The sequence below is a fragment of the Pocillopora damicornis genome, chromosome 3, assembly GCF_964200805.1.
Source record: "Pocillopora damicornis chromosome 3, jaPocDami1.2, whole genome shotgun sequence".
Lineage (NCBI taxonomy): Eukaryota > Metazoa > Cnidaria > Anthozoa > Scleractinia > Pocilloporidae > Pocillopora > Pocillopora damicornis.
The window spans coordinates 3,319,344-3,347,265 of record NC_142672.1 but is presented as its reverse complement, the minus strand read 5'-3'; the positions used below and the strand labels follow the sequence as shown (position 1 = coordinate 3,347,265).

Here is a 27,922-nt window from a genome sequence, read left to right as displayed (position 1 = left end):
TCTCATAATCTTATGTCAGAGCAACTTGAAATACTTACATTCGGTTTGATAAATTATTTATGTCCCTAACCATCAGCAGAATTGTTGTGTATTGTTATGTTGAGTTACTCTTCAAGATAATTTTGAAGAGTGCGGGAAAAACGCTTACGGATACCATTAAAACAAATTTACTGAGAGGAATGTTGACTTTTCAATGCTCTTCGCGAACCTTTATAAACAAAAAAGTTTATCTCTTATTTTGAATAGAAAACAAACAATTTTTAAAAAAGTTCCATCATTTTGAACAAGAGTCTTGAAAATTAGGGAATATCACATATGGTTCTCACCGGATGTTCCTCAAATTTAGCTGTGTTATTTGACTCTAGAACTGCTTTTAGGCTAATCGCGGTCGAATGTAAACTTTTGATGTATGATAGACCCCTGCAGTCCTTTGTTTTTCGCTGAATTTAAAAAGACTGACTCTGAGCTTTTGAACGGGACATAATTTCTCTTTTAATAATTAATCTAACACATATGCATAAATGGCATAGAGTTCTATTTGAGTAAATATATCCTGTTTCGATGTAAATCAAACTTCAGAGCTTTTTCTGTTGTGTTCTTGAGATTAGAAAAAAAGGAAACCTTGTGAATAAGTTCTAGACTGGGGATCAAGGTACGGTGTTTCTGAACAAAAAAAGAAAACGAAAAACAAAGAATGTTTACCGAAAGGAGGATCTTATAACGGGGAGGGAAGGATTCACACGAATGGAAACATTTCTGACATTTCTGCTGATTTCACTGATTTTTTTGCCTTTCCACTATTGCCAAGGTAAGTATATTCAGCTTTCGAATAGTTTGAAATTTTTCTTTTTTTAAACAAACTTGTTGTCTTCGGTTTTCAGTGGTATTCAGGTTAACAAGCATTTAGAGTGAAACTATTATGAGGAAAATTGCCAAGTTCGATCAGATTTCGTTTCATCATGGGTAGCGACCTTTCTCAGATAACTTTTAGGGTGAGAATGTATAAAAACCAAAATTTTGCATAAGTGCGTGTTGTGTTTTTCTTGTTTTTTTTTTTCTCAGCATAGATTAGAATTCATTCAATGAAAACATCTCCGAAAATTCCCTAAAAGTTATTTTTGAGATTTTTTTGACAGAATCACTATAAAAAAGAACTTTCTTCGGAAACGCGTTCAATTCATTTCTTGAAGAAATTTTGAACTTATGCTAGTCATTTACAGTTAAATGTCTTATACCGTTGACGTCTTTCCTACACAAAATTTAGTGTCAAAGATCACTATTGTTCGGGTAAAAAAGGGTTGTCTAAAAACCTCGATAATCTTTCGAGTACTGGGATGGACAACGTTCTTTAATTAAAGAAAGATACAGATATTATTTCTCGCGCTGAGATCACAAAAGGGAAGATACTGACGTTCTTCTTCACCCCAATTTTCATTATATTCTTTGTTGTGTTATGTCGATGAAATCATCAAATATTTATCACGCCCATGTTTGAGAAAAAATTAAAATTTTAGCAAATCAAACCTTGCTGAAAATTGTTCTATTTTTTCTGATTATCAGACGCCAAAATAAGTTTTTATTTTTGTTTGTGGTACTTCCAGTCGAGTAACGAAGTTTCATTTATGGGTTTTTTCTTTTGAAAAGTTAAATTTCCTCACGAATATCGCCTATAAAAAGTTTACAGTTCTGCTTGACGAATCACTTCTCTTCTTGAAATTCAAATAGCCGAGATGTTACGATACTGCTGCAAAGGCTGAACGGCGTCGTTAAAATGTTTTGGGATACCTTGCAAGTTCGCAAATGCAAATTTTGCGTCAAATCGGCCTTCACTCGAATCCAACCGATGAATCAATCCAATGTATAAATCCGCTCTTCTTCTCCTATATGAAAGAACTTGAGAAAAGCACTTCGTATAGTTTAATTGTTTTTATATTCAATAAAGGGGGTAATTTTCTAAAGAAACTGTAATGCTGCGTCGATGGGAGAGTATACAACTGAGTAATGAGTTGAAAACGTAAATTGGCCACCGTAAAGGGTAAAATAGCTGACGTTTCGAACGTTAGCCCTTCGTCAGAGCGATTGAGCGATTTTATATTCAATAAAGTCAACTAAGAAAATTTTGCGAATTTATTGAAAAATAACATTTCACCAATTTTTAGAAGAAGTACGCTATCGTGATAAGAAATGGTTTGAGCGTGACAGACTGACGAGTTTTAACCGCTCACATAATGACGAGAGTACGAAGGAGATAAAACTGATACTCCATTGTGGTACATCAATCCTTTTATCCCCAAGATCTGATTTTTAATTCTCCCATCTAGTTACTATATATTTCCTTGTAAATTAGTTACGAGAATTAGATGTTAGATCAAGGCAATGACTTTTACGCGATAAGTCCGGGTATTCTCATTACCTGTTTACTGAATAACGTATGGATATTATAGAGAGTAGTCACGTGTTCATCACCAGTGGAAGGCTTAATGCGTCAAGGAAGCTGTAATACAAAAAAGTGGTGAAGTAGAAATAAGGGTAATAGGACCGAGAGAAGTCCAATTTGGTCTCAAAAAATTAGAGTGATTAACACAATCGGACGATTGCGAGGCGGAAGTCCTATTTGTCAATAACGAGTATGATTACAGACAGAATTGAATGGCACGAAATTCTGTTACCAATTAACCATCACCGTTACAATTCTGCAAAAAACAAATACATTTAGGGACAAACATCTCCGGTAGCGACAATGTCTAAAGTAAAAAATTCCTCCACTTTGAAAATTCCCCTGGTTATTGTGATCAATTCTGTGATTGGTGGATTAAGCAGAGTGGACTAGCTATGATTGGCTACTTAAACTGTCCGATTTCTGCCAACTGTCAGAATTCCCTGTACGCTTACAACTGTACAGAATGATCAGCGAAAAATGAAGCAGCTAATGCACCAATTACATTTGAGGAAATTGTAATGGTCATGATCAATGCTGAAATAGCTGACTAGTCCACAGTCCTCTCATCAATGTATGGATCGACTCTTGTATCAGTTTTCCTCATTTTGACGGACGGCGATGGTCGTCAGGTAGCTCTGTCGCGAAAAGACACCACTGCCTCGGCTCTCAAGATATCTTTCAGGGCTGAAGGCCAAGGTGCAAAAAACAATCTGTTATAAGTTCGGATAATTTCATTCAGTTGCTGCAAGAGAATATCTCTTGGTTGCTGGTAGCGACAATTTCTTGTACTGCTCACGATTAACTCCGAAAACTCACCACGACTGGCAATCGTAACTGGCTGTCCTTGAGGTTTTCGGCTGATCTACCTTTCGATCTTCGTCTTTGCTTTACCTCTCCGAATAACATTCTGTGTGTCTTCATTTTTGCTTTCAAAACTGTTGTCTTAGTCAAATAAACCACTACTATAATTTGAGTTTCTTTAGAGATATCAGATAACACTAAAGCCACACCCAGGAAGTTTTAGAGAGGATAATTATAATTTTCTTTTTCATTTGCAGCGCTAAGGTTTCGGACAAATATCTTCGTTACCATTTACGAAGAGAAACAGCCAGGTTAGTATTCCAGTTTCCAAACAGTCATTTCCCATGTTTTCCCTCCTCACCAAAGTTCCTCCTTAATATGATTTACAGTCATTTTGATTAAGTTTCAAATTAGCTCTTTTAAAACAACGACCAAAGGAATAATGCGGGTATGTAGTGATGTGATCTGTATGTTGGTTATAAACGAAGGCCAAGTACCCTGAATAAAGTCTCGTCATAAAATGTTTGCATCGACCGGCAAAGTTTTCGATGGTTGCCTCCAAGCAAGCCTTGTTACATCTTTTATCAAATTCAAATGCGATCGATAAGTCGTAGTTCAACTTTGGTTTTAGCACGAATCTTAGTAAGGTTTAGTAGAACCATTCCAACAATAAATAATTTCAATAAACAAGTTAAAACAAGGAAAGTTCCTGAAGTGGAGAAAAATACAAATTCAGACACTTAAAAAGTGCTGGACGTTGTTCTGAGAGGAAACAGCTCTTGCGAACTGATGTATCAGATGAAAATGACCATCACCGGCATGGAAATCGTGTGAAGCCTTATGGTAGAAGCGCACGTACATTTAAATCCAAACAGTTGATCTTACCAAATTCCCTCCCTCCCCCTCTTGCTCATCAGCACTCAGTGCCGTATGTCAATAAGGTACCTTTTTGTTCTTTAAGGCTCATTTGTGGCTCGTGCAAGTGCTACTCCAGATCCAGTAAGATATGAGCTCAGTAAAGATGCCGCGGACCTTTTTGCTATAGACAACACGACAGGCATAATAACAATCGAAAGACGCTTTGATAGAGAGGTTTGTGGACAACAACGTTTGCTTGGAAGAATTTGATGATATTAAAGACGAACTGATACTAACATGCCCTTTTTGGGACGGCGGTAGTACGCAGAGAAAAAAGGGAGTAACTAATTTGTATAGTTAACAGAGCATTTTTGTATTTAATTTTTAGGCTGAAAGTTACACAGACGGGTCATTCATGGTGTACGCCTTTGATGCTGCTGGCAATAAGGTAAGTATAAAAACTCTTATCATTATTTTAACTGGAAGGAAACTTAGTTTGATATATGGCCTTCCGGTTAAGAGGAAACATTGAAGTAAATTTTTTTCATGTTCAATGTTGTCTGCTTCACTTTCGAGAAACTATAGATTCTAGGTGAACATCAGGTTTCTTAGTGACTTCCTTTTAATTTGAGTCTAGAGTTATACTAAATATCTATAGCTACTCATCTCGTCATCTCTCGCTCCGTTATGAAATCTTGTTTTTTTTCTCCATACGATGAATGGCCCGCGTGCTTTGCTCTTTGGCCAGAAATCCGAGTAGAAAAACTTCGATCCGTAACTTATAGTACGGGCCTCGAACTCGATTAGTAAGAGGCATCAGTTTAAACGTTTGTATTTCTTTGTTTATCTTTTTTACCCCAAACAGGCCTCAACCACAGTTTACTTTTGGATTCAAGATATCAATGATAATTCGCCACGCTTTCTAAGCCAACACTACAATGTTACTGTTAAAGAGGTAAAAGTACTAAGTTCTTCACAACAGTACCGTCACTTTGTTATGAAATATGTTATCTGTCAGATTGGAGGGTCGCAAGGTGATTAATTATGAATAAGGTCTCGAAAATGCTGCAGGCTGAGGCAGCATTACCAAGTCAAAAGAAAAGGTTTTACACCATCTCCACCGATCCTAAGTCGATAATAAACCTATTCATTATTTTTCCACTCCCTCGCTAATCACCTGAACAATTATTCACCCTTTCCACAACGCACCCAAACTCATACGCACCTATCGCGTGTAGGTAATACAGTAAACTGTGACAAACCAAATGTCTTAAAACTGCCCTCGAAGGCTGAATGACCTCACGAAATAGCGTTAAGTAGCGTATTGTATAAATTTGAGCAAAATAGTCTTTTTCAGTTTTTGTAAACAAATTAAAAAAACATTGATTTAGGCCATTCACTAAACCATTACTGTAATAAGCAGAGATAAGACCGCATTAAGACCTAATCAGTTTGCAAGGTTCGTTGCCTTACCATCTTGCGGAAAAAAAATTAACGAAACACGAGATCGTACTACACAGAACTCTTTTACTTGACTGTGTAGCTGTTAAAGTCAATCTCGATGTTTCTAGCATTAGTCGACTTCTAATCACATTGAATGTGATGTCAATTCATTGCTTTGAGGCCCTTCCCCGGCGTGACTGTTCAATTTGTTACGATTGCGGTTTCAATCTTTTCAAACTCTATCAGATTGGACTGTGGATTCGTTCTGTGCTCTCAAAACCTCCACAGCTCAATTCAAACAAACAATCCGGAACAGGCCGTTAACATTTTGAGGTTTTCTTTGCATACCGACGTGACATCGTCTCTAGCATCCTAGTTTCACTAGATATGGCCATTAATTTGAACTTATAATTTCTGTAAATTTTTTTCTTAGACATGTGACGTTGATCGACAGATATTCTCTACAACAGCTTTGGATGAGGATTTTGAACAGAATGCAGAAATTTTCTACGAAATAGTAGATGGAAATGAGGTTGTAACTGTTACCTAACATTTCGGTCACTCAACTCATTCAATTAAGTTATTGCAGGTAATTTAGTGTTAACAACTGTGTTGAAAACGTAAATTGGCCACCGTGAAAGGTAAAAAAGCTGACGTTTCGAGCGTTAGCCCTTCGTCAGAGCAATTGGAGGAATTGTGGGTTGTGTATGGGTTTATGTGCAGAAAGTGGAGCTACGCTTAAGGAAAGGCCGCAAACTGCCATATGCTGTTTAGAATGATTAGGGAATCATATGGTAGTTTGCGGCCTTTCCTTACATCTAGGCAGGTCGGAAAGCCGCAAAACACTAGAACAAAAATTTATCTTTCAAATCGGCACCTTTAATCCTCACGGAATCAACGAGCGCTTTTCATTCAACTAATTTATACCTGTTTTCTCGTCACCATATTCCCACCAATAGCGTAGCTCCACTTTCTGCATATAAACCCACACAACCCACAACTCCTCCAATCGCTCTGACTAAGGGCCAACGCTCGAAACGTCAGCTTTTTATCCTTTACGGTGGCCAATTTACATTTTCAACTCAGTTGTTAACACTAAATTTGCTGCTGTACTCTCCCACCGACGCAGCACCACAGTTTCTTTAGAAACTTTCCCCCTTTATTCGTCAATCAAGTCATTAATGAGTTTAGGAGCTGTATTCAACTAGATATGCTTAAGAAGAAAGTACCAATTACGATTTTCTTTCATTTGATGTTTTTCAACAGGATGGAATATTTAAGCTAAAGGATGCTTATCACTGCAATGTAATGTTGGTAAAAGCTCTGGACTTTGAGTTGAGATCCTCATACGAGCTCAATATCACAGCCTCAAATGTTAGTTCACCTTGTTAATAATCTTAGGTACTCAACATTCTAAGCCTTGGTGGATCTCCCTGTCTTTATTTCATTTTATCTGTCTGTCTGTCTGTCTGTCTACTGATCTGTCTGTCTACTGATCTGTCTGTCTACCTACCTGTCTATCTTTCTGTCTGTCTATTCGTGTCTATGAATATGTTTAAGTCTCATTCCTCCACTATAAAAAGATCTTCCTCCCTAAAAAATAGTACTGGTATCACTTATTTACAGTTTCACTGTAAGTCCTGTGAAAACTCTACAGAATGTCGTGCTTAGAACCAAAACTTTTTACATTTTGTATGTAGCTAATAAGCAATGGAGTCAGAACTTTGAAATGTATTTGCAATAATCATGATGAGACGATTTGTTAATCTTTCACGTTCTTACGTCTTTTTAAATTACAGTATCAGAGCTTCTCAAATTGGACAATTCTGTCAATAACAGTAGGAGATGAGGACGATCTGCCTGCTAAATTCTCCTCCTTTGAATACAGCGCTTTCGTAAGAGAGGACGCTAGTTTGGTAAGGAGGAAAGATAAGAAGAGGTTATGGTTGCCCATTTTGGTGAAACAAAATGGGTTATGAAGTGCTATGAATTGCCTCGTGATGAAGTCATTTCCGATATGGATCACATGACTTCGACTGCATGCTGCGACTCTTCACCAATCTCCTGGCGATGAGGTTTATCTTTTAAAGCCTAAACTTAAGAAGCATTTTGTTCCACCGGTATTCTCATGCTTCTGTATAGCTGTGATTATCACTACTCGATGTTGTGTTCCCTTAGTACTAGTGCTTTGCTGCCGTGTAGCTCTATTTTTTAATGTTTTTAAATCGCGGGCGTCCATGTCTTTGGGATCAGTATATTTGAAACGCGCCAATCCAAGTAGCTGAAGCATTAAGATTTACCGCCTCAAGGAGATTCGCAGTATGCGGTCGAAACGAGGTCATCAAAATCTTGGAACTTTAATCTTGGTTTCCTGAGTCTTCACTTATATTAGCCGCAGGGTAGGTCAAAGAAATCACGAATTGAATTGTGGACAAAGCTGCCTGTGCGATACTGTGGTCATTTCCATTAAACTGTAATGACTATGTTTCGAGATACTTGCAGATATTGGCCGTGATAAAACTACTGTCAAATCAGAGGGTTGATAAATTATTCATACCAGATCATATGTTTATTCGTTTGTGCAACTTGAGTCCAATTGTGGATGTTGTTCGTTTACAGATAGGTTTTTTTTCACTAGGGAACGTCCATCATTCAAGTTACTGCAGCTGATCAGGACAAACTAAATGATCCAGTGACATATAAGATAGTTGAGTGTAAGTACCACACTGGGAAAACAAGAAGAGGAAAGAAAAAACATAACGAAATAACTACAAACGGTTTTCTTGGGGAAAGCCCTTGTAAAACAACAACGATGTGTATTGAATAGTTCAAATGGTGCGGAACTTTTAACTTTTAGACGCATTAAGGGCGAGAATATATATATTGGGTCATTTAAAGATTTTAACTGAAAGATTGTAAGATACGAGTTAGTCGATAAAAAGGCAGATGATCCTATGTTGTGACGATTCCTGCATGGAGCCTCTCCTCAGTCCACAGCCTAAAGCATAAGTTGAAGGCAATAACTCTCAAGGTAACTTAGCCGCATTCAAATGTTCTTTATGCAAGATGTAAGACGTAAATTCTATGATACGGATAAAAGATGACTTCGTTTCACAACGTCTTTAGTGACCGGAGATCACGGCATCCTTCCTGTGTATTAGATATTAGTAATGGTGACCATAAACATTTATTTTCATTTGCTTTTTTACCTCAATCGTTTTTTCAGCTACCAATAATGACAGTCTATTTGACATCAATGTCTCCACTGGTGTTATCGCCTTGAATGGAACACTGGACAGGGAAGATGTTTCTGAATACAAGCTGAGAGTGTTGGTAAGGCAAATACAGTTGGTCGTTGCAACCAAACGTTGGTTGCCTATCACTAATTATTCAAATTAACCGGCGAAATAGAAACCCGCCTAGAATTAATCTTGCATACGCCTCAAAGTTGCACATTTGCCTTTCTTACATTCATCTTTCCTTTTTCAAATTCTCTGTTTAGTTATCGATATTCATTGTGGTCTGGTTACAATAAGCAACATTTCGATTCATGCACTCGTTACGACCCAGATATTACGTAAAGACTACCGGTGAATATTTTCTGTCGTAAATAAAGATATTTTTGTCCAAAAAGGACGAACAGTGACTTGTGTTGGAAAGTATATCAATGCACGTGAAGCAGTCACTCTTAGAGACAATTGACATTACATAGAAAAGAAAAAAAGTTTCAACAATGTTGTTGGTGTTTTTCATGTCACTGCCTTCTACTTTTACTTCATCCATTCAATGTTTACAAGCAATCCTTTGCAAAATTATGAAAACGTCTCTCCGATTTTTAAAGACCTAAACTGAGCATAAGTTACCTATTGATTTGGTATTTGAAACGATCGATTGAAACTTTGAATTTTCTTTTGCAATTTCCAGGCTTATTCTACACATCATCTCCCCGATCATGCCACAATTAATATCCAGATTAGTGACGCAAATGACAACCCACCGACCTTTTCGGCCAAGTATTACTCATTTTCAATTAAAGAGAATGCAGGAATTGGTGCCATTGTTGGTGAAGTGAAAGCGAGTGATGTAGACCAAGTTAGTAGTAGTAGTTTTGTTATGTTCTGTGTTTCGGAGAAAAACATCTTTGTAAAAGAACTGTTGCCATAAATTTCACGAAAAAAAGTCAAACTTGCCCACCTTCTATTTACCAAACCGTTTTATAAATGTTCTCATGCAGTCTCAATAAGTCATTAACTAAAATTTCTGTATCACAGGCAAAAAAAATTAATCTCAGCCCTCACCATATATTTTTTTTGGATTGATATCATTCTTCCTTTGAAAAAGGGGAGCACATTTACCTTATCATAACTGTAAGAACAAAAGCAGAAGATGAGGTATTTTATGTGGTGCAAGCTTTGGCACACCCTTACTCCCGTAGTGTTTCCTTCTATATTCACGAAAATAAACGGATAAAAGAGACTTATGTGGGGAAAAAGCAAAAAAAATAGGATTGCTGCAACAGAAGCTTGGTAAGTAAGTCAGATGATGCGGAGGATTGTCGGAGGTAGATGCTATGGATGAAAAATTAACAGCCCTCTTCGAATATTGATAATATCGAGTATTCCCATGACTTGTCTCCTTTTTTTTGGTAGGGAATCAACAACGTGTTTAACTACGTTTTACCGGATGGTGGAGAACCTTTTGCCTTCTTTGAAAATACTGGTGTCCTTGTTGTGAATGGGTCGTTAAACCGTGAAAAGCAAGACCGCTACAGCTTCTTGGTAAAAAAAGAGGCATTTGCCAAGATTTCACACTGTTTTAGCTGATAGCTCTTGTTAGATCGAAAGCGTTTAAACGATTTTCATCAGTTGTGTGCAGTCGACGTGAGAGTAACCAAGAAAAATCAGCGAAGTTCTTAGTTGCAATTTTGGTTTTTGTGTGTCAAAATTGAGATGTGATGCACAGGTGTACCAGCCTAGGCTGAGTGTGGAGATTAATTAAAGAAAAAAGAGAACACTGTCAAATCATTTCTAAAAGGTTTTAAATACAAGCAAAGAGTAATGGCGGAAAAATGTAGTAACATAATGATATCCTACATTACTTGTTTATGACTATGTTTGATATTATACTGAGATCTAACTGCAATTTTCTGATGGCGAAAGCATCTCAGAGTTTTGGCCTCTCTTTGGGTGCTAATTGTAATTGTTAACACAAAGCCATTTATCTTTTCATAGATCATAGATCTAAATCATGCAGAGTGCAACACAATTACTCTCCATTTTCCTACGTTTGAGCTCACTCTCTGTCATTTTTGCCACCAGGTATTCGTCAAAGAATTTCAAACTGTGGAAAAATATACCAACAACGCCACGGTGATTGTTACAGTGGAAGATAGAAATGACAACAGTCCCCGCTTCGTGAGACCGTTTTACGAAATTACAGTCCAAGAGGAGCTCCCTAGTGGAACAAATGTCCTACAGGTATTAACAAATTAGTTCATTTAGTAAATCTGGCAGAAAAGGAGACCTTATCAGGGCGCACAACTGGTCACTGCTAGATTTAATTAATATTCATGACAAAATTTTACCTTTAGAGGAGCAAGCCGCGTTGCAACATTTCGAAAAAATTTTTGCTTTGTGTATAAATGACGAAAATTATTGATTCGGCCAACATAGAAAAACACTAAGAAAGAACCACAAAGGAGAATGGCAAAGGATGTAAAATTCAAAATTAGAGCGGATCATAAATAAAGAACTTGAAAAGTTTCATCTATAAATTTTTCAACTCTTATTCTTTTAACTAAAGTTGAAATTTCAAGTAACAAAGAAACAGCAAAAATATTTATGAATGGGTACTGCGAAATAAATTTAAACGGGTTGTATTTGGATTTACATCTAGCCAATCTCGAGTAACGTGGAAAGTTTTTTCCCAGATTGTTGTATTATTGTTATTGATAAGTAATTATGACGACGACATGCATATTTCTATTTTCACGTTTCATCCTCCAGGTTCAGGCTAATGACACCGACGTGTCGCTCAATGCTATTATCATCTACAGTCTCGTTCAAGACCCCAGAGATCATTTTCTAGATTTTTTCATTGATCCTATCAATGGATCAATACGAACCGCAAAGACACTTGATCGGGAGAACATCAGTATTTACTACCTGACAGTGAAGGCGGAAAACAGCGCCCTGAACACACAGACAAGGTTTGTGAGATATGTGAAGACCCAGGGATTAGGGTTAGGGTCAACTCCACAAAAACTCTATTGATATTGAATGCACTGAAGGATATGGTCTTTGAGCCGTTTTTAACTAAATACGGGTGTACATTTGGACCGTTATGATTGGTATGGTCTTAAATTAGCTATGGTTTAAAAGGGAACCACGACAACGTACAGAACTTTTAATCTTTTCAACTTTGATAAGTGATGGAGAAAGGATTGTAATTCTATTATATTACCCTTGAGAATTTGAGGATGAATAGCGTTAATTCTTAGCTTCGGCACCGACACTAATCTTGGTTGGGCTACAATAAACTTAGCGACGCAATCCAACATTAATGATGAATAATAATGTTATTGTTTGTTAGCAAGAGATTTCCGCAATACATTCGTTTAGCGTTTTAACTTTGATTTCCTTACTAAGGGAGGTGCCTCCTTTTACATTACGATTACAGGTCGAGCACGGTATCAGTAAAAATCATTGTTGGAGACATCAATGATAACTTTCCATTATTTGGCCAGCCCTTCTACACCGTCACTATCACAGAGGCTTCTGTAGTGAACACAACCCTCCTGAAAGTTCAGGTCAGAAGATAATTTGTTGTTTATCAAGCAGGAACATTTTCCGACTATCTATTCAAACTACCCGACGTTATTGGACTTGAAACGTGATGGAAAACTACAAAATATCAATTTGAGACCTATAAAGATAAAAAAGCACCGAAATAGGAAGAAAAAGCTAATAAACACTAGATTATTTAGTTTTATCAACTGAGTTCATAAGGTAAATTAGCCACCATGAAGAGATTCTAAATCTGACATTTCGAGCATTACAAGCTCTTTACGGTGGCCAATGTACTTTATCAAGTCAGATGATGAAACCAAATTATCTTGTTATACTGCCCCACCGACGCAGCACCATGTGGCAGTACCATGCCACGATTCCTTTAGAAACTTACCTTCTTTATAAATAACGCTATTTTGACAAATCACTGGAAACAAAGAGGTCAGAGATACATACACTGCACTGTGCATGTTACTGGCCGGGTAGGAGGTCCGTTTAATGCAAAACTACATTTGACCCAGATAGTGTGCATATAAAAGTCACAGTTTTTTACTAAACGCACCAACCTGCGCCGGTAATTTTCTTGCGTTAAAACAACAAAAAATTAACATAGAAACAGAAACTGAAAGAGAAAAATCAAAACCTTGCAAAGGTGTTACCGTGACTGTAGGAAAAGGAAGGAAAATCCAGATTGAGATAAGAAACTATAGCGATTCGTTACCACAATGATCGAGATTTGTTTTTCGGTACCGATTGTAGGATACATGCCCTTTTCGAAATAAAGAAAAAAAGGTAATAGTTAAACGATTTCTGTGATAGAGTTTCGTTTTTCAAAACATCCATCCATTATAGGCCACGGACAAAGATTTTGGTGAAAATGCAGCTATAGAGTATCTCCTGATGGAAGGAAATTCAGGAAGTGTCTTCAGTATTGAGCAAGAAAGGTATGAAGTTTAGCTTAGCTAACCTCAAATATAGTTCAAAATTGAATTAAAGCACTAAATCTTCTGAATTAGTTAACTCTCTCTCTCACGGAGTTGCAATCGTAATGTTTCTCGAAGAGATCAATCTATTCCCCTAAAACAAAACCCTGGTGGTCGAATGGTCAACACGTGGAAACAGGTCAAACCTTAGGGTCATCACACCAGGTCCCTTGTGTTATTTTATTGGGTACTCTACTTATCTCTTTCCATATTTGGTGACAAGTCGTTTTCTCCAGTACCAATTTCTCCACCCAATCCTAAATATTGACAAGCAAGGTATAACTGAAACTTGCCGTTCAGATTTAGTATTATCAACTAAGTTGGTAACGTAAATTGGCCACCGTAAAGAGTTTCAAAGCAGAAGTTGCGAGCTTTAGCCCTTGGTTAGAGCTAAAGACGAAGTTAGCCCGCCTTCGCTCTGACGAAGGGCTAACGCTCGAAATGTCAGCTTTGAAACTCTCTACGGTGGCCAATTTACGTTATCAACTCAGTTGATAAAACTAAATTATACTCTCCCACCGACGCAGCACCACAGTTTCTTTAGCGGCTTACCCCCTTTGTTCATTTGCCTTTAAGATTGTTTCAATTTCAAGTTTTCATCAATTCTGTCTCATCTTAGCGGTTCTATAAGTGTTGCTAGAGAACTTGATAGAGAAGAAGTCGAAGTCTACCATCTGATTGTACAAGCAAATGATGGAGGGAATAAGGTAGGCGCTGTTATCTTCCCGTTAACTCTTAGCTTTATTCAGACTGTAATTATCAACACTAACTCAAAACTAATTGCATCTTAGAGCACTACTGTTAATGTCACGGTTTTGGTGGGTGACGTCAATGATAACTCGCCCCAATTCACATCAGTGGAGGGCTATCACTTTTCTGTAACGGAGGAGACCTCTGGATGGATTGTGGGTACTGTTAAGGTAAAGTAACTGCCCTTGATTGACAAATCAATGCACCGATATTTATTACTATTACACGAGACTTAAAACTAGAAATACAATGGCACCAGTAACATACTGGCGATTTTAGTCACCTTCCTGCGAATAATGTTTAACGGGAAAAGATTCTTCCGTCAGTTTCAAACATCTTTAATCCCAACTGTTATTATTTTCTGTAGGCAAACGACAGTGACATTGGAAAAAATGCTCAAACAATCTATTCATTGATGAATACACCATCGTCCAAAAGGTATGCTTGATTGCTGTCACGCAAAAATGATTATTATCGAACGTTTATGCCATTTTATCTTTCTAAAGTAAATACAGCACTTTTGAAATCGATGTATACGAGGTGGATATGAGAAGAAGTGAGCAACCATGATCCCTATTCAAAATCCAGCCTGAATTATTAGTTTCAGGATAAACTCTTCAACAGGAGAAATTTTCACAACTAAAGCATTGGATTATGAAGCCTCTCGTTCTTACATATTGGTTGTGCAAGCTGAGGATCAAGGGCTTCCGCAGTCGCGAAGGACAGCTGTGGATGTGTCAATCAATGTCATTGATGTCAACGACAATGCGCCAAAATTCTTCAATATGCAACCTGATGTGAAAGAACTTGAAAATCTTCTGGCTTGCGTCGCGTACAATGCAACGGTATGTGTTCTTTTCTCCCTCTTTTCTTTCTTTTACGCTTTATTTCCTTCGAAGGTTGGCTCTCAAAGCGCAAGATTTCCTTAGTTTGAATGTCTTGAAAGAATTCTATCAAAATATCTGGATAAGAAGCTGTTGCGTTAATTACCTCTACAGCTACTTATATATTAGACACGGAAAGAGTGTTCGTTAAGATTTTCCGCTCTTGGGTACCATCTAGTCAACAAACAGTGAGTTTTAGTGAAGATATTTCGGGAGCTTCCACAACAGTTAGATTCGGCAGAAAGCAGATGATGCACTTCGGCTTGAATTAATTGACAAATGGTATCTCACCTTAAGTCGTTCCCTCGACTTGAATGCCAGGCAAGGTTCTCTTTGAAGCCTTCAAGTCTCCACTATTCTTTTTTAGAATCTCATCCATATTGGTCTTCCAAATTAATTTTTAATTATGTTTGAAAATTATAGTATATTCCATTTTAAACTTAAAAGTCTTACCTATAATTTCACTCAGGCTAGCTACTTTGACACTTCAATGGAGTGATTTACTTTATTTACCTCTTTGATTGTATCAAATGAATCGGATGTTTGTTTGTGTGCCGTATATGACTTGCTTGGTGGAAAAACTCTGTGGAGAGTTCTATTTTTGTTTGTTTGTTTGTTTGTTAGTTTTTTAAAGTCGACTTTGTTTTAAGTTGAATGTTGTCACCTTTTTGCTCTTAATAGGAACTCACTGTTTTCCGAGTACAAGATTTGACTCCTGCCAACACTGAGATTGGTAGAGTGGCAGCCTTTGACAAGGACGAAAGTGTCAACTCTGTGATATTTTATCATATCGAAGGTAAAAATTCTTGATAATTGAGATGCCTTTCAATGAGATTTGACGCAAAATGACTTTTTTAAAAACTCTGCTTGCCTGTCATTTTTCATTCTTAGCAGATACACTAAATTATTTTGTCACTGATTTTTTGTTTCAGGCAATGGATCAAAATTCTTTTCTATTGAAAATCGCACTGGGATCATAACTACAAATAAACAGCTGGTAAGTGTTGGTGTAGCCTCATACGCAGTTGTTAGGCACGTCACGTCGCACAATCATTCCCTCACAACCAAAAAAACTGTTGTGTGGCGTGACGAGCCTGCGTTGGAGGCTGACAGCCCAGGGGAATAAAATGCTGGTGGCTTTATTCGTAAAAGAATGTATTAATCACTCAGACAAGAATCTTGGTGACTACAATCTCTCAGAATCAGCGTTGCATGAAATTAACCAAAATAATTAATATTGATGGACGCTTCCCTCCCGTCTCCTCCTCAACATAAATTCACCATCCTCGATTCCAAGATTCAAATTTCGTGGAATTTAGCTCAATCTGACGTCTTAAGGATTAGTGATTAATAATCCTCGGAGGGGGGGGGAGGGGTGTCGTAATATATTTCTTGGGAGGGGGGGCTACATGGTTTTCAGGGGCAACCTAGATGGTAACAGATGTCGCTAGCGGAGTACAGAGGGCTATGAGAAAGGCTCCTGGTGGGAATCATTAGAATAGCACATCAACACATAATAATACATTATAGTAACACATAAGAATAACAAACGTCGCTGACAGAGTGCAGAGGGAGGCTATAAGAAAGGCTCCTGGTGGGGTTCATTAGAATAACAAAGAGCCTTGAGGGAGGGGGGGGGGGGTTATGTAAATTTATTGTGACACAACCGAAATCTTCCTACAGGGGATAATTCATGATCTACAGAAAAGGCTCTCAAACCAGTTCTTTGATGTTCTATCGATCGCAAGAGTCGCACATGTACACAGATAATGAGTACTAATCCACCGTGACCCTACTAAATTCCTTTAGTGGTCAGCAGTTAATGTAATGAGAAAAGACGAGAGGCAAATAATAGGGTTTACTTGACTCTAAACCTCTTTACTTCTCACAGAAACGAGTTGAAAAGGAAATCTACAGCTTGACTGTAATCGCTGAGAACTCCTTAGCGTCTCCCAAGTTGTGGTCAACTCTGGAAGTTCAAGTGATTATATATGGCTTGAGTAGTAGAACACCACAGTTCACCACTAGTGAATATCATGCGGAAATATCAGAGGCTGCCACTGTCGGAACACCTGTGATTAAAATTAATATTACCAATAACATACAGGTATTTATACGACCGAGTGCATGATGTTAAAAGGGAAACTGGCTGAAAGTTTGTGGAGCCGAGCCATTTATAGGCAGGACGGGCTCTGGAGCGGGAAAGTATACGAGAAAATAAAAGAACCAAAAGCCAATCAGAGAACGAAATTAGAATGTACGAACAAGAGATTGAGTGAAAGAACTGATTAGGGAATAACGATACAGCTGCGAGAAAATAAAGAGCGAAAGAGTTGTAGACTAACTGAGAAACAAGCGAATTGGTGAGCGAATGCCTAAACAGATGATCAGCGACCGGAAGTTCAAATGAAGTAAAGAAACAACAAGCAAAAGAATGCAGCTGATCTAAAGAAGGAAAGGAAAAACAAAAGAATAAGATGTGAATTAGCCTAAATAAATGAAAGAAGGATATAACGGGGCTAAGAAGTGCGACTTTTTTTTTTTAACAAAAGGATTCTTGTATTCACTCGTATAGTATTCATTATATGTGCTTGCTTTACCAGGCTACCTCATATATTGTGTTCAGAGTGTTGCATGACCAAAGCAGCGCGGGCTCAAGAAAATTTACGATAGAGCCTGAGACAGGACTCATCACCACTCAGGGAGAACTGGATCGAGAAATAACCGCTAACTACTCTGTGAGTGCTCAAAAGGCCAAAAGCTAACACCTTTTTTTTTTGTCGTTATTTAATTCTCTTCTTTTGAGGCGGTTTGTGTGATTAAAACTGGAAAATTCCTTCTCATGGATAAAATCGGATTCATTTACCCTCGGCAGTGTCTATAGAACAATAGCTAAAGGAGACCGACGTAATTAATTAAAAAAAGCACTTCAAATGAAAAGTTAAGACCCTACTTCATGGTTGGAGATGACTATATAAAATCTTGGTCGAGGACTCAAGCCCGCGACCTCAGGCATGCGAGTCCAGCGCTCTTACCCCTCCTTTGGCCACACTGACTTCTAATACAACATCTTACCCTTTCTAAAATTTTATAACAGACATTTTTAACATACGTTGCAGCTGTTGATTGAGGCAAAACTGTTAAACTCAGATCCTGCACTTCAAGAGGTGTCAAGTGTGGTGCTTGTATTCATAAACATCAGTGACGAGGATGATAATAACCCGCGCTTCCTCCAGCGGTCCTACCAGTAAGCTTTTATTTTTACTGTAATTTTGATAAACTCATGAGAAATTTCTCTTTAATTTATTTTCTATAAATATTAAACTGATTTACCGGTCAAACGTGTAGGTTCTTGTCCAGTGAGCTTTCTAGAGTCGGTGACTTTATAGGACAAGTAAAAGCAGTGGACATTGACAGAGATCATCAATCAGATGTGTTTTATGAAATTACCAGCGGCAACGAGAAAGGTGCGGCGAAAACCTCGTGTTTTCTTTTTATATTTTGTAAGCTTAAGCTATCGTTTTACAAACGCTTTCGCTGTGCTTCTCATCAATAGCTGGTTTTGTTCCTTTTTGCTTATTTGTACCAGGTCTTTTCAACATCAGTGAATATCACGGGACAATATATGTAAAGCAGAGGTTGGGAAATGAAGCGGCCTCATCCGTCCAATTGCTAATACGAGCACTTAATTCACCTGCAGGACTGGGTAACAGGAAAAGAAGAGGTGACAAAATCAATTAAACGCACCTCCTGACTTAAACGTTGTCTTTACTTGGGCTAGCCTGCCGTGCTGGCAGTCTGCGGTTTTGAGGGCGGAGAGAAAAATGAAAGACCTTTCATTTTTCTCTCCGCCCCCAGACAGCAACGCAGACCGCCAGCAACGCAGGTCATATTTGGGCTGGTTTTTCGTGGTCACTTTCGTGCGGTATGTTTCTCTGCCCTTTCCATCTGAGTTAGGCAACTATGTTTAGATAACCTTTGTCTTCTACCATAGAGGACACATAATACAGCAAGTAAAATCTGAAAACATTAGATACCTGAAATGTGTTCGTTTGTTTGTCCCTTTCTTTCTTTTTGTTGTTGTTGTTCTTGTTGATAAATGTCATGAAATGTCAAAGAAGACAAGAGAGACGTCAAACGTTCCTATGAAGGCGGAGGCAAAATAGGGCTTGGGTTGCTATTCCAGTTATTCTCAGTTTCTAGGGGATGGTTGTCGGTTCTAGCATACAAAAGAATATACGTTTGATCCTAGAGATATATAACTGCTCAGATGCCAACGAGTTTCAATGAGAGTCTTGATTTAAGTAAATTATTTGATTTCAAACTAGATTACCTCAGTCTTTGGCTCATCGTGATCAAGTACTGCGCGAGAAGATGGCGAGAAGCTCGCAAGAAGTTACGCTAGACTCAATGACGCGCGACTTATACACCACGGACAACTTTCAGCACCCTAACCGAAGCAAAAAAAGAGCACATATCTCGCTGTTTTTGCCAATTGATTTAAAATGAGTTTTTTCATGCAACTCGCTTAGGTTGCTAGTCATTTTAACGTCTTTCGTAAAGCCTCGTGTATCATGATCAATTTTTATCTCACAACTTTCATTTCCATTTCAGATGGGACGGTAGCTTTCGATGAGGTGTCAGCCACAATTGAGATTCAAGATGAGAACAACAACCCTCCTGTGTTCATTCAATCACAATTTATTGGAGGCATGCAAAATTATTTGTAGAGTTAAATATAGAATAATTATTCATACTGGCAGATCCTGACAGTATAGATATTGCTATAGTGAGTGTTCGTATCTCCCTCTTTTAAAGAAGTGTTTGATTAAAGATCTCGTTTTTGAATTCATCAATTAGGGAAAGGGACTTACCATATTGAGTGCGTAGTCACTGAGTCGAACCGATCATCAAAAGAATTAAAAAATCCAGCCCAATGATTAGATCTGTAACTTGGTTATTTTAGTTAAGTATCAACGTTATGCTTAAAAGTCCGTACTCAAGCCAAGTGACCTCCACTCCCTCCCCCCCCCCCCCCAAGCTTATCCCGGTTTCCCTAACATGAAGAGACTAAGCTTATGATTGTTCCCCCCGAGATGGGATGCTAGTTCATCGCAAGGTTATCATTCAGCATTTTATCAGGCTTTCCCAACAGTTAGCCGGTATCTATTTATCTTCCTGGGTGGAAAGGCATGTGAGAGTAATGTGCTGTTACCAGGGACTCATCACATGGACCCGAAGTCTAGTGCACTGACCCCAAGACTAATGCGTCTTCCACAATGTTATGCTTATGATGCTCCCTGCCTTATGGTACATTGTTTCAGGTTTTTATGAAGGTGAGGCCGCAAGGAACACAGTGGTGGCAACCATCCAGGTAAACTATGTAATCGGCTCGTTTTTCGCTGGTTTGCTTGACTTCAAAATGTGGGACTTACGTTTTGAAATTTCGAGAATTAGAATTCCGTGAGGTCCATGATTGTTTTCCTTTGATGCAAACCTGTGCGTTCTTTCACAGGCATCAGACAAAGATTCCGGCGCTTATGGCTCTCTTTGGTACTCCATCGTACATGAGGGGACACCTGGATTGTTCTCTTTGGACAATACTACTGGTGACGTAACACTTTCCAATCTCTCAGACCACGTCACTGGGAAATCAGTGTTTGATCTGACAGTTTCTGCCGTGGACAACCAAGGAAAAGTACCGAGTAACAGGGCGAATCAAAGTGCATCTGTTCTGGTAAGTTTGTGAGTGTTGGACGGATGTTGCGTTCTCTGCATTTCAAATAGATAACAATACGTCACCTTATGTCACCTTATAGTTACTACGTATGGGTAACATCATGATTTGGAGTGCAATTTGAAGTTAACAAGCACGAGCAAATTTTTCAAAGACAACAAAATTGCAATTTGTTGTCTTTGAAGAATTTGCAAGTGCTTATTACATCAAATTGCGAAGGAAATTATGTCATTACTTGTTAACAATGTACATGAAAAAACATCACAGAAATTCAAGATAGACGAAATTTTGAAAGAATGCGTGCACTATATGTAATTTGCACTCGTGTTGCAACTTTGCACTTGTGTAAAACTTTGCTCTCGTGTTACATGAGAATGCACTCGTTTTCGGCCAATAAGAAGTGCGTAATTTTTTCATGTACAAGATTAAACTTGTTAACCATTTTTTCATTCAGATTTTCGTCCTCTCTGATCCTAAGAAGCTGTCACTTGAGCTTGGTGTTCCTCCTGTTTTTGTCCGAGAAAAGAGAAGCGAGATTGAAAGGTTCGTTGTTTTGTTCTCTAGCTCCCTAATCAACGCTGATTTATTGGGAGACTTATTCCTCTAAGCTTTGCAATTTTCCATCATACAGATCTGGAATTAATCACACAGTTGTTTCGCTGCTACATAAAGGCCAACTTCACGGATTAAGCCATTTCTGTTGCTTGTGCAAATATGCTCTATTCTGAGGCAATAGTTTGAAAATCGCTTTCTCCTTTGTTTATCTCTAGTATGCTGCGCAATCTCACTGGAGGAACCGTGATGATAAAAGACATACGAGAGACCGAGGATGGAAGGTGAGTGGTCATGAAGACAGGCCAAGAGCCACAAGGCATCAGAAATGTAATAGTTATAACAGGAGCCAAGGTAATGGGTTCCTGCTTATAACTGATAACATTCTGGCAATAAATAGTAACACTAAGGTCCTGAAATGAAAGTCCAGGTTGATCATGATCCAAATGATTATGAACAAAGATATGTGAAAAGTTAAGAAACTTAAACCTCATCAAGTTAACAATTTCTTGCACAGATCTGAATATATCTAATTTTGAAATGCGTTTAAAAATTGGATTTTAAAATGTTACTCCTCCAGATTACGCTTCGCTGCTAATGTTATAGATCTATAATTTTTTCGTTACTGTTAGTAAATGTCTCAAGAACAATAGGCATTCTGCGCGATGAAACAGCTATCATGGCTAGAAACTCTGGATTTTGATGTTAGGAATTCCAGACAGGGTATGCAAACTTAAAATGTTCGTGCATCGTGCATGAAGTTAAAAAGTTTATTTTAATAGATGTTGATGAGGTAAGTAAATTTTAATAAAAACTCTATTGTTAACAGTTTCTCTTGTTTTCATCATTTCCAGCACACTAATCTATTTCCATGCTGTTGACAACAATACCTTATCTTTGTTGACTCCGGATGAGTTTATGAGGTAAAGCAACTGGAGAAAACGATCATAACGGATATAAAGAGGTCTCCTACCTATTCGTCACCTATCTTTCTTTCATTCTGTCGAAGAACTAATGCTCGAAAAGTCAGCTTCTGAAACTCTCTTACGGTAGCAAATTTCCATCATCAACTCGGTTGATGAAACGAAATTATATTGTAATACCCTCCACCGACGCAGCACCACAGTTCCTTGAGAAAATTACCCGCTTTATTTTTCTTTTTGTCAAAAAGAGAGAGGATCGTTTTGGATGCATTAAGCCAGCCGTTGATGTAGCGAATCAATACATATTCATTTATCCTTTTTGGTCATCATTTTCAACGTTATTATTGAACTGCTACTATCATGAAACGTTTCAATTTTTTTCTGAGAGAAGGCAATTTCCTTCTAAAATTCGAAGATATGGAGATAAAGAACTTTTTTTTTATCAAATGAAAGAAACAGCATTTGTCATGTGTTCTACATCAGTACCTAACTTTTTCCATCCACTGTTTTCTGGTTGTTGCGGTTAATTCAGTTCCTGTACTTACATTCTCAGTCGCCTGCAAAACAACTCCGACCTTTTGAACGATGTTTTTAAAAAGTGGGTTATACGTATTCCTTCTGGTGGGACAGCACATGCGTCTAAAGACTCAAGGGAGGAGTTCAGTATCCTGATTGCTGTTATGCTGGTGCTCTCTGGCGGCATCGGACTGGGAGCATTCGTTGGCATTATAATAGCCAAGAAAAAGAGAAAACGGTGAGCTTTTTAAAGTTGTATGTGCATGTTAGAAAGATCTACTCGTGTGATGTGATCGCCCTGGTAAGGTTAGACCTGAAGAGATTTGGTTGAACTTATGCATAGACGTTTTTTGAGCCATCTACCACAACTAGAAGTCGGGAGTTCTTTCCCTACCACTAAAACATTATTTTTCTTCGTGCACGCTACTTGTTTGGAAATACTTGAACGAGGACATTCAAGTTGGTTAATTTTAAAGCTTGTCTGTATTTATTCACCATCTGAGGTTTTAACAAATTGAGCGAAAGTTATCATCAACATCAAGTTTTTCATGCTTGTAAGTAGAACGAAACATTAGGAGCACGGAGATCCCAGTCTTTCCCTGTCCACATAGACATGAATGTTCGAGCAATCATTGCTTTCACTAGACGATTACTGAGAAGTTACGTCAACAGCGAGAGCCTTGGTTTTGGATCAGAAAAAATGGAAATGAGATTAATTCATTTGCATTCTTGTTTACATATAATTACATGTGCGGGCAGCATGACTTCTCTGAATTGATATTGTAGTGCTACACTCGATTTAGAAGCTTCTTGCTTCTCTTCACTCCTCCTCTTATCTCATGTTGCAGGCAAAAGAGAGCCTACAAGACTACTGATGAATTACCATATCCTCTGACGATGCCTTGGTAGTAAGTATGACCAATAGAGAAAGGAGTTAGGGAACTGGTAACTAGCCTTTTGGTAAAGTCCTTCCAGATATACCAATTTTATTGAGGTTATACATAGATAGTCGCACGAACAAAAGCCTGTTTCCTGAAACTTTCTGTGAAAAGATAAATTTCGATAATAATAGCGTAGTGACTAGTTTTTTCCATGAAAGAGGTTTCCTTGGATCAAAAGGAAAAGGTCATTTCTTGAGCGGATATTTACTGAGCGGACATCTGAGGAAAAGACATCTCTAAACTAAAAATAGCTTTTGTGGAATCTCCATGCGACCCCATCATCATCCCCCGCTGTTCTCTCACTTTCTCTTAATATAGCTAAAAGTATTGTGCCTTTTTCTAAAAATTAACTTTAATTCCATTTCGGTTGTTAATGTTTGTTTCGTAAAACTTAAGTCGACTTTTTGTAGTCGCTTAAATTTATTGTCAACTGGCTGTGAAAAATCATGGTTTCCACTCACATCCAAAGAGGGGGGAGAGGACCCTTGTGGGCTTTCTCTGAGGTCATCATCTTTCGTAATCCCTATTGGTTGATGCTGTATTCTGTGACTCTCCTTTGCTGTGTTTCTTTTTAATTCAGTTGCATGGATATGCCCGGCATAGAAGCATTTACTGAGTCCGAAGCAGATGGAACTCGACGATCTTTGTAAATATACTTGCATCATTTTAGAAGAAATAACTTTTTTTAAGCTTATCGTTGATTCCTCTGCACAAAACTTTATTCTCCCTTCTCATGTTAATGTTTGAGTCAATGTAACCTCTGATCCCGGAAATCAACGTATCTAAAAAGCACTGTACCTGTATGTTTACCCAGACTATAGATATGTCTTCAGTTTCCTCTATTTATAATTTAATCTTGAAAATCAAATCTTGAGGAATTTCCTTTCGTGGTTTATATTCCCTCCAGATCGTAACTGTAATGTTTTCTTCATAAACTAATCGAACTACACGTATGCGATCAAAGCTCAATCATTTCTAAGCCGGTCTTCTTCCGTTAAAAACACCTCAGCCATACTTCAAGTTTTCTCTTGTTTCAGTAGAGACAACACGAAGTATACAGTTCAGAAAGTTCCAACAAACCAGGTATGTTGTACATATTTATTTTGATTGATCGATATAAATACAATGCAGAGTATTTAACCTCGATTCTATCAGCGACATGAACGCAATAACAATGACTTGATGAGCAGAGTTACATACACCCGTATGGGTTTACTGTAGCATACAGTGCACTTTTCCTCTAAGTGTCGATTTTTCTAAATGCATTTTACGAAAAAGTAAGCCTTCTTTAAACCTCAGATCTCAACAACTCTCTCTTAGAGTCCAAAGAAGCTTTGCTTGATGCCACTATGGTGTTTTTCGTGCTTCTGTGGCTCGCTCTCTGATGTAAATTAAAGTTAGTCTTAATGCCAAATCTTTTTTTTTTCGATTCTTAGGGCGATTGCAATCTTCTTCGTACACCATTGTAAGTATGTCTGCTGGAGTAAAAGCCACAAGTTTTCTATACGTTTTTATCATATTTCATCTTCGGGCCAATCCCAAAATAAGCCTCATGTTTGTTACTGTATCTTTGATTTTGTAGTGTTATGCTGCGTGTTTGTGATTAGTTTGTGATGAAATTGATATTCATTAAGTTTAACATAGAAAGCAACATTCATTTTGGTAGAACGAAAGGTTTCAACAAATCCCGCCTTGTAGCTTTTGTTTAGGAATGTTGACTGAACTTCATCATCATATCCTTTTCTTCCATTCGGTTTTTTTCTTCCGCCTTTTATGCGGTGAAGCGAAATTGCTGTAACGAGGTTACTTGTGTCTGATTCACCTCAAGAGTTTTTAAAGTAACCTTGGTCATTTACTTGTTTACCATAGGTTCGACATAGGTGGGTACGTTTAAATGGAGTACAAGCTGTGTTTGCGTTTTTCAGACAACTTCCTCTTTCATATTTAAAACTGAAGATCAGAATCCTTGCGCGTAGAACGAAAATAAGGTTTTGCTGTTATATCAAGGAGAGTCAAATTTTATCATAAAGCCATAACAATTCTCTTTACATTGTCCACAGATACGAGACTCTACACAAAAATTGAATAAAAAAAAATTAAAACCAGACACAATTTTTATACTTTGGAGGGAGACAGCCTTTTCTTATTGATCCTGTTGTTCTTTTTTTGAGTCTATTGAGACTGTTGTGCCTGTGTTTATGTCATTAAAAAACCATACTTCAATTTGAGCCAGGTATAAATGTTTGCTAAATAAGTAATTTTTCTCTACCTTAAAACATGAGAATGACTGAAATTCATTTAGTCACTGATAGGAAATTTTGTCCCCAACAGAAGATCAAGTGGCTCGTACAAAGTAAGAAACCAACAGAGGAAAACACCTGAAGAGGTAACTCGACTATAAAAATTCAGTGTGCTTTTGGTCATTTAGTTACTCCTTACAATAATCACAACATTATAAATTTCCTGAGTAAGGAGAAATAGGAGTCTTGATTGTATCTGTAAGACTGGTAGTACGGAACTTTGGCAGAAAATAATTGAAACTATGGCAAACGGCAAGAAGTACGCACTAATTATACTCTTAAACTTCTACGACGCAAACAACAAGAGGGTTTCTTCATGCCTCAGTTACCCACTTTGATAGCTATTTACTAGTCACAATTCGTTTTCCTCACGTCCAATTTGGTTTTTTCTCACATCCATCATTAAATTTTGGTTTAGTATTTTTTCGTGGAGTTGCCGTGGTTTCAGAATCTTTTAACAGTCACGATTGCTTTTAGACGGACAGTGTTTTCATACACCGCATTAAAGTATATGCCTTCGTATTTCACTGACGAAAAAGCAGTCAGTGGATTTATCCATCACACCTCAAAGGTTCAATATCAGAATTTTGTCAACGGCTGGAGCGTTAAAAAATAATACTATGCTGACTGTCACAAAACGTTGAGACCGATAAGCAGAGAGTTATAAGATTTTTAATCACTGCGCACCAACACACTATTTCTGTCCTCAGCTTTCCATCGTTTTTTCTTAAGTTCCCTTCTTTCTAATTTGATTTTAGATGACAAAGGTCTAAGATTTATCAACAGATTCCTATGATTTTGTAATAATTATCATTATATCATTTTAGCAAAAAAGAGAAGCTGTTTCTTTAAGTTTTTATGAATCGACCCCTTATCACCGCCCGGGCAGCAGCAGTGAAATCGATGGAAACCATAATGTAGAAGACAATCTTGCAACAGACACCTCAATGATTGCAGGAAATACTGCAAGCCATGATAATGAAGGATTTGACCGCAGTCAAAGCCATGAAAGGAGCGAAGAGAAGCCTATGGAACATCAGGGGGTTTGCCAATTGGGCGAGAATACGCCTTGTTACACAAGAGCACCGAACACAGTTCGCAGAGTGAGGTTTGATTTGCGTGGGACAAAAGACAGGCAAGGAGAAAAACGAACAGTCAGGGAAAATTTTCCGGATATTGTTGTGATCAGTGAAGAAGCAGAAGGGAACTGTCAGCTTGATGAACATGAGAGGAAAAGAGTGTGTGACAACGAGGAAGCTAGCGACGAAGACGGCAAAGGAAAAGAGCCGGCTGGTGTTAGTTCTATATTCAAAGACACAAGGAGATCAGCCTCAGTGGCCGCCATAAGCGATGAGGAAGGAACAGTAGTGGAAATTTAATAAAATTTTTCACTCTTCTGTAAGATTAGGCTGAAGATACTGTCTGCAAAAAGACTTCTATGTCATCTTTCATTTGTTCCTTTGATTTCCTTTAAATTGATGTGCTAGAATGTGCTAGAATGCGTTTTTGAGGAATTAATTTTTTTCTTCACATTGTACATAGCTTCAATGTAAGTCAGCATTCAGGCAACTATGTACAGACCTTATGGCCGATATCTTGAAGGGCTTAAGCTCAAAGTTCCACTTGGTTTGATTTCTCTATAGACCTTGTACAATAAGGGTAGCTTTTGGGTCATTTTCGTCTCGAAGCCTAGGTTTCATTCAAACAAGTTCCCAGGATTTGAACTCGCCCGGGTTAAATATCAACGCGAATCTTAGTTACGATAATCATTTGTGATGAAACTAACGTAGTATGTGATAAATTTATCTCTCAATTGTTAGCTAAAGTAAACAAAACTTTTGCATTAACTAAACTCATTTGAGCTAGTGAGAAAAATTCAATATTGTAAGTAAGAGTAGCTAAGCTCGAATTATGTAAGTGAGTTAGTTTTGTTCGGCCACTTCGAACTTAGTTCGATGCGCAGAATCTTCTGTGAGTTTGCTATTGGAAATAAATGATGGTTACTT

General features: G+C 37.9%; 1 protein-coding gene across 2 annotated transcripts; it reads left to right on the top strand.

The window, feature by feature from the left end:
• The first annotated feature begins 501 nt into the window (after positions 1-501).
• LOC113664138 (protocadherin Fat 4) lies at positions 502-27,922 on the top strand. Of its 2 annotated transcripts, none has more exons than XM_089200893.1 (40): positions 502-808; positions 3,499-3,552; positions 4,203-4,333; positions 4,488-4,547; positions 4,965-5,054; positions 5,976-6,074; positions 6,809-6,916; positions 7,342-7,458; positions 8,181-8,256; positions 8,769-8,875; positions 9,467-9,634; positions 10,192-10,320; positions 10,861-11,019; positions 11,548-11,750; positions 12,221-12,350; positions 13,183-13,274; positions 13,933-14,020; positions 14,105-14,233; positions 14,431-14,501; positions 14,665-14,908; positions 15,629-15,743; positions 15,880-15,944; positions 16,839-17,054; positions 17,551-17,685; positions 18,067-18,194; positions 18,296-18,414; positions 18,537-18,671; positions 19,562-19,657; positions 20,272-20,321; positions 20,463-20,684; positions 21,139-21,227; positions 21,455-21,520; positions 22,091-22,159; positions 22,713-22,913; positions 23,524-23,583; positions 24,197-24,262; positions 24,654-24,699; positions 25,053-25,081; positions 25,948-26,002; positions 26,744-27,922. In XM_089200893.1, exons 1-40 carry the CDS (start codon positions 745-747, stop codon positions 27,293-27,295), a joined length of 4,833 nt encoding a protein of 1,610 aa, XP_089057019.1. In that variant the 5' UTR covers positions 502-744; the 3' UTR covers positions 27,296-27,922. The 2 variants fall into 2 exon arrangements, with proteins under 2 accessions (XP_089057019.1, XP_089057020.1); XM_089200894.1 differs by having other exon boundaries at positions 514-808; positions 24,657-24,699.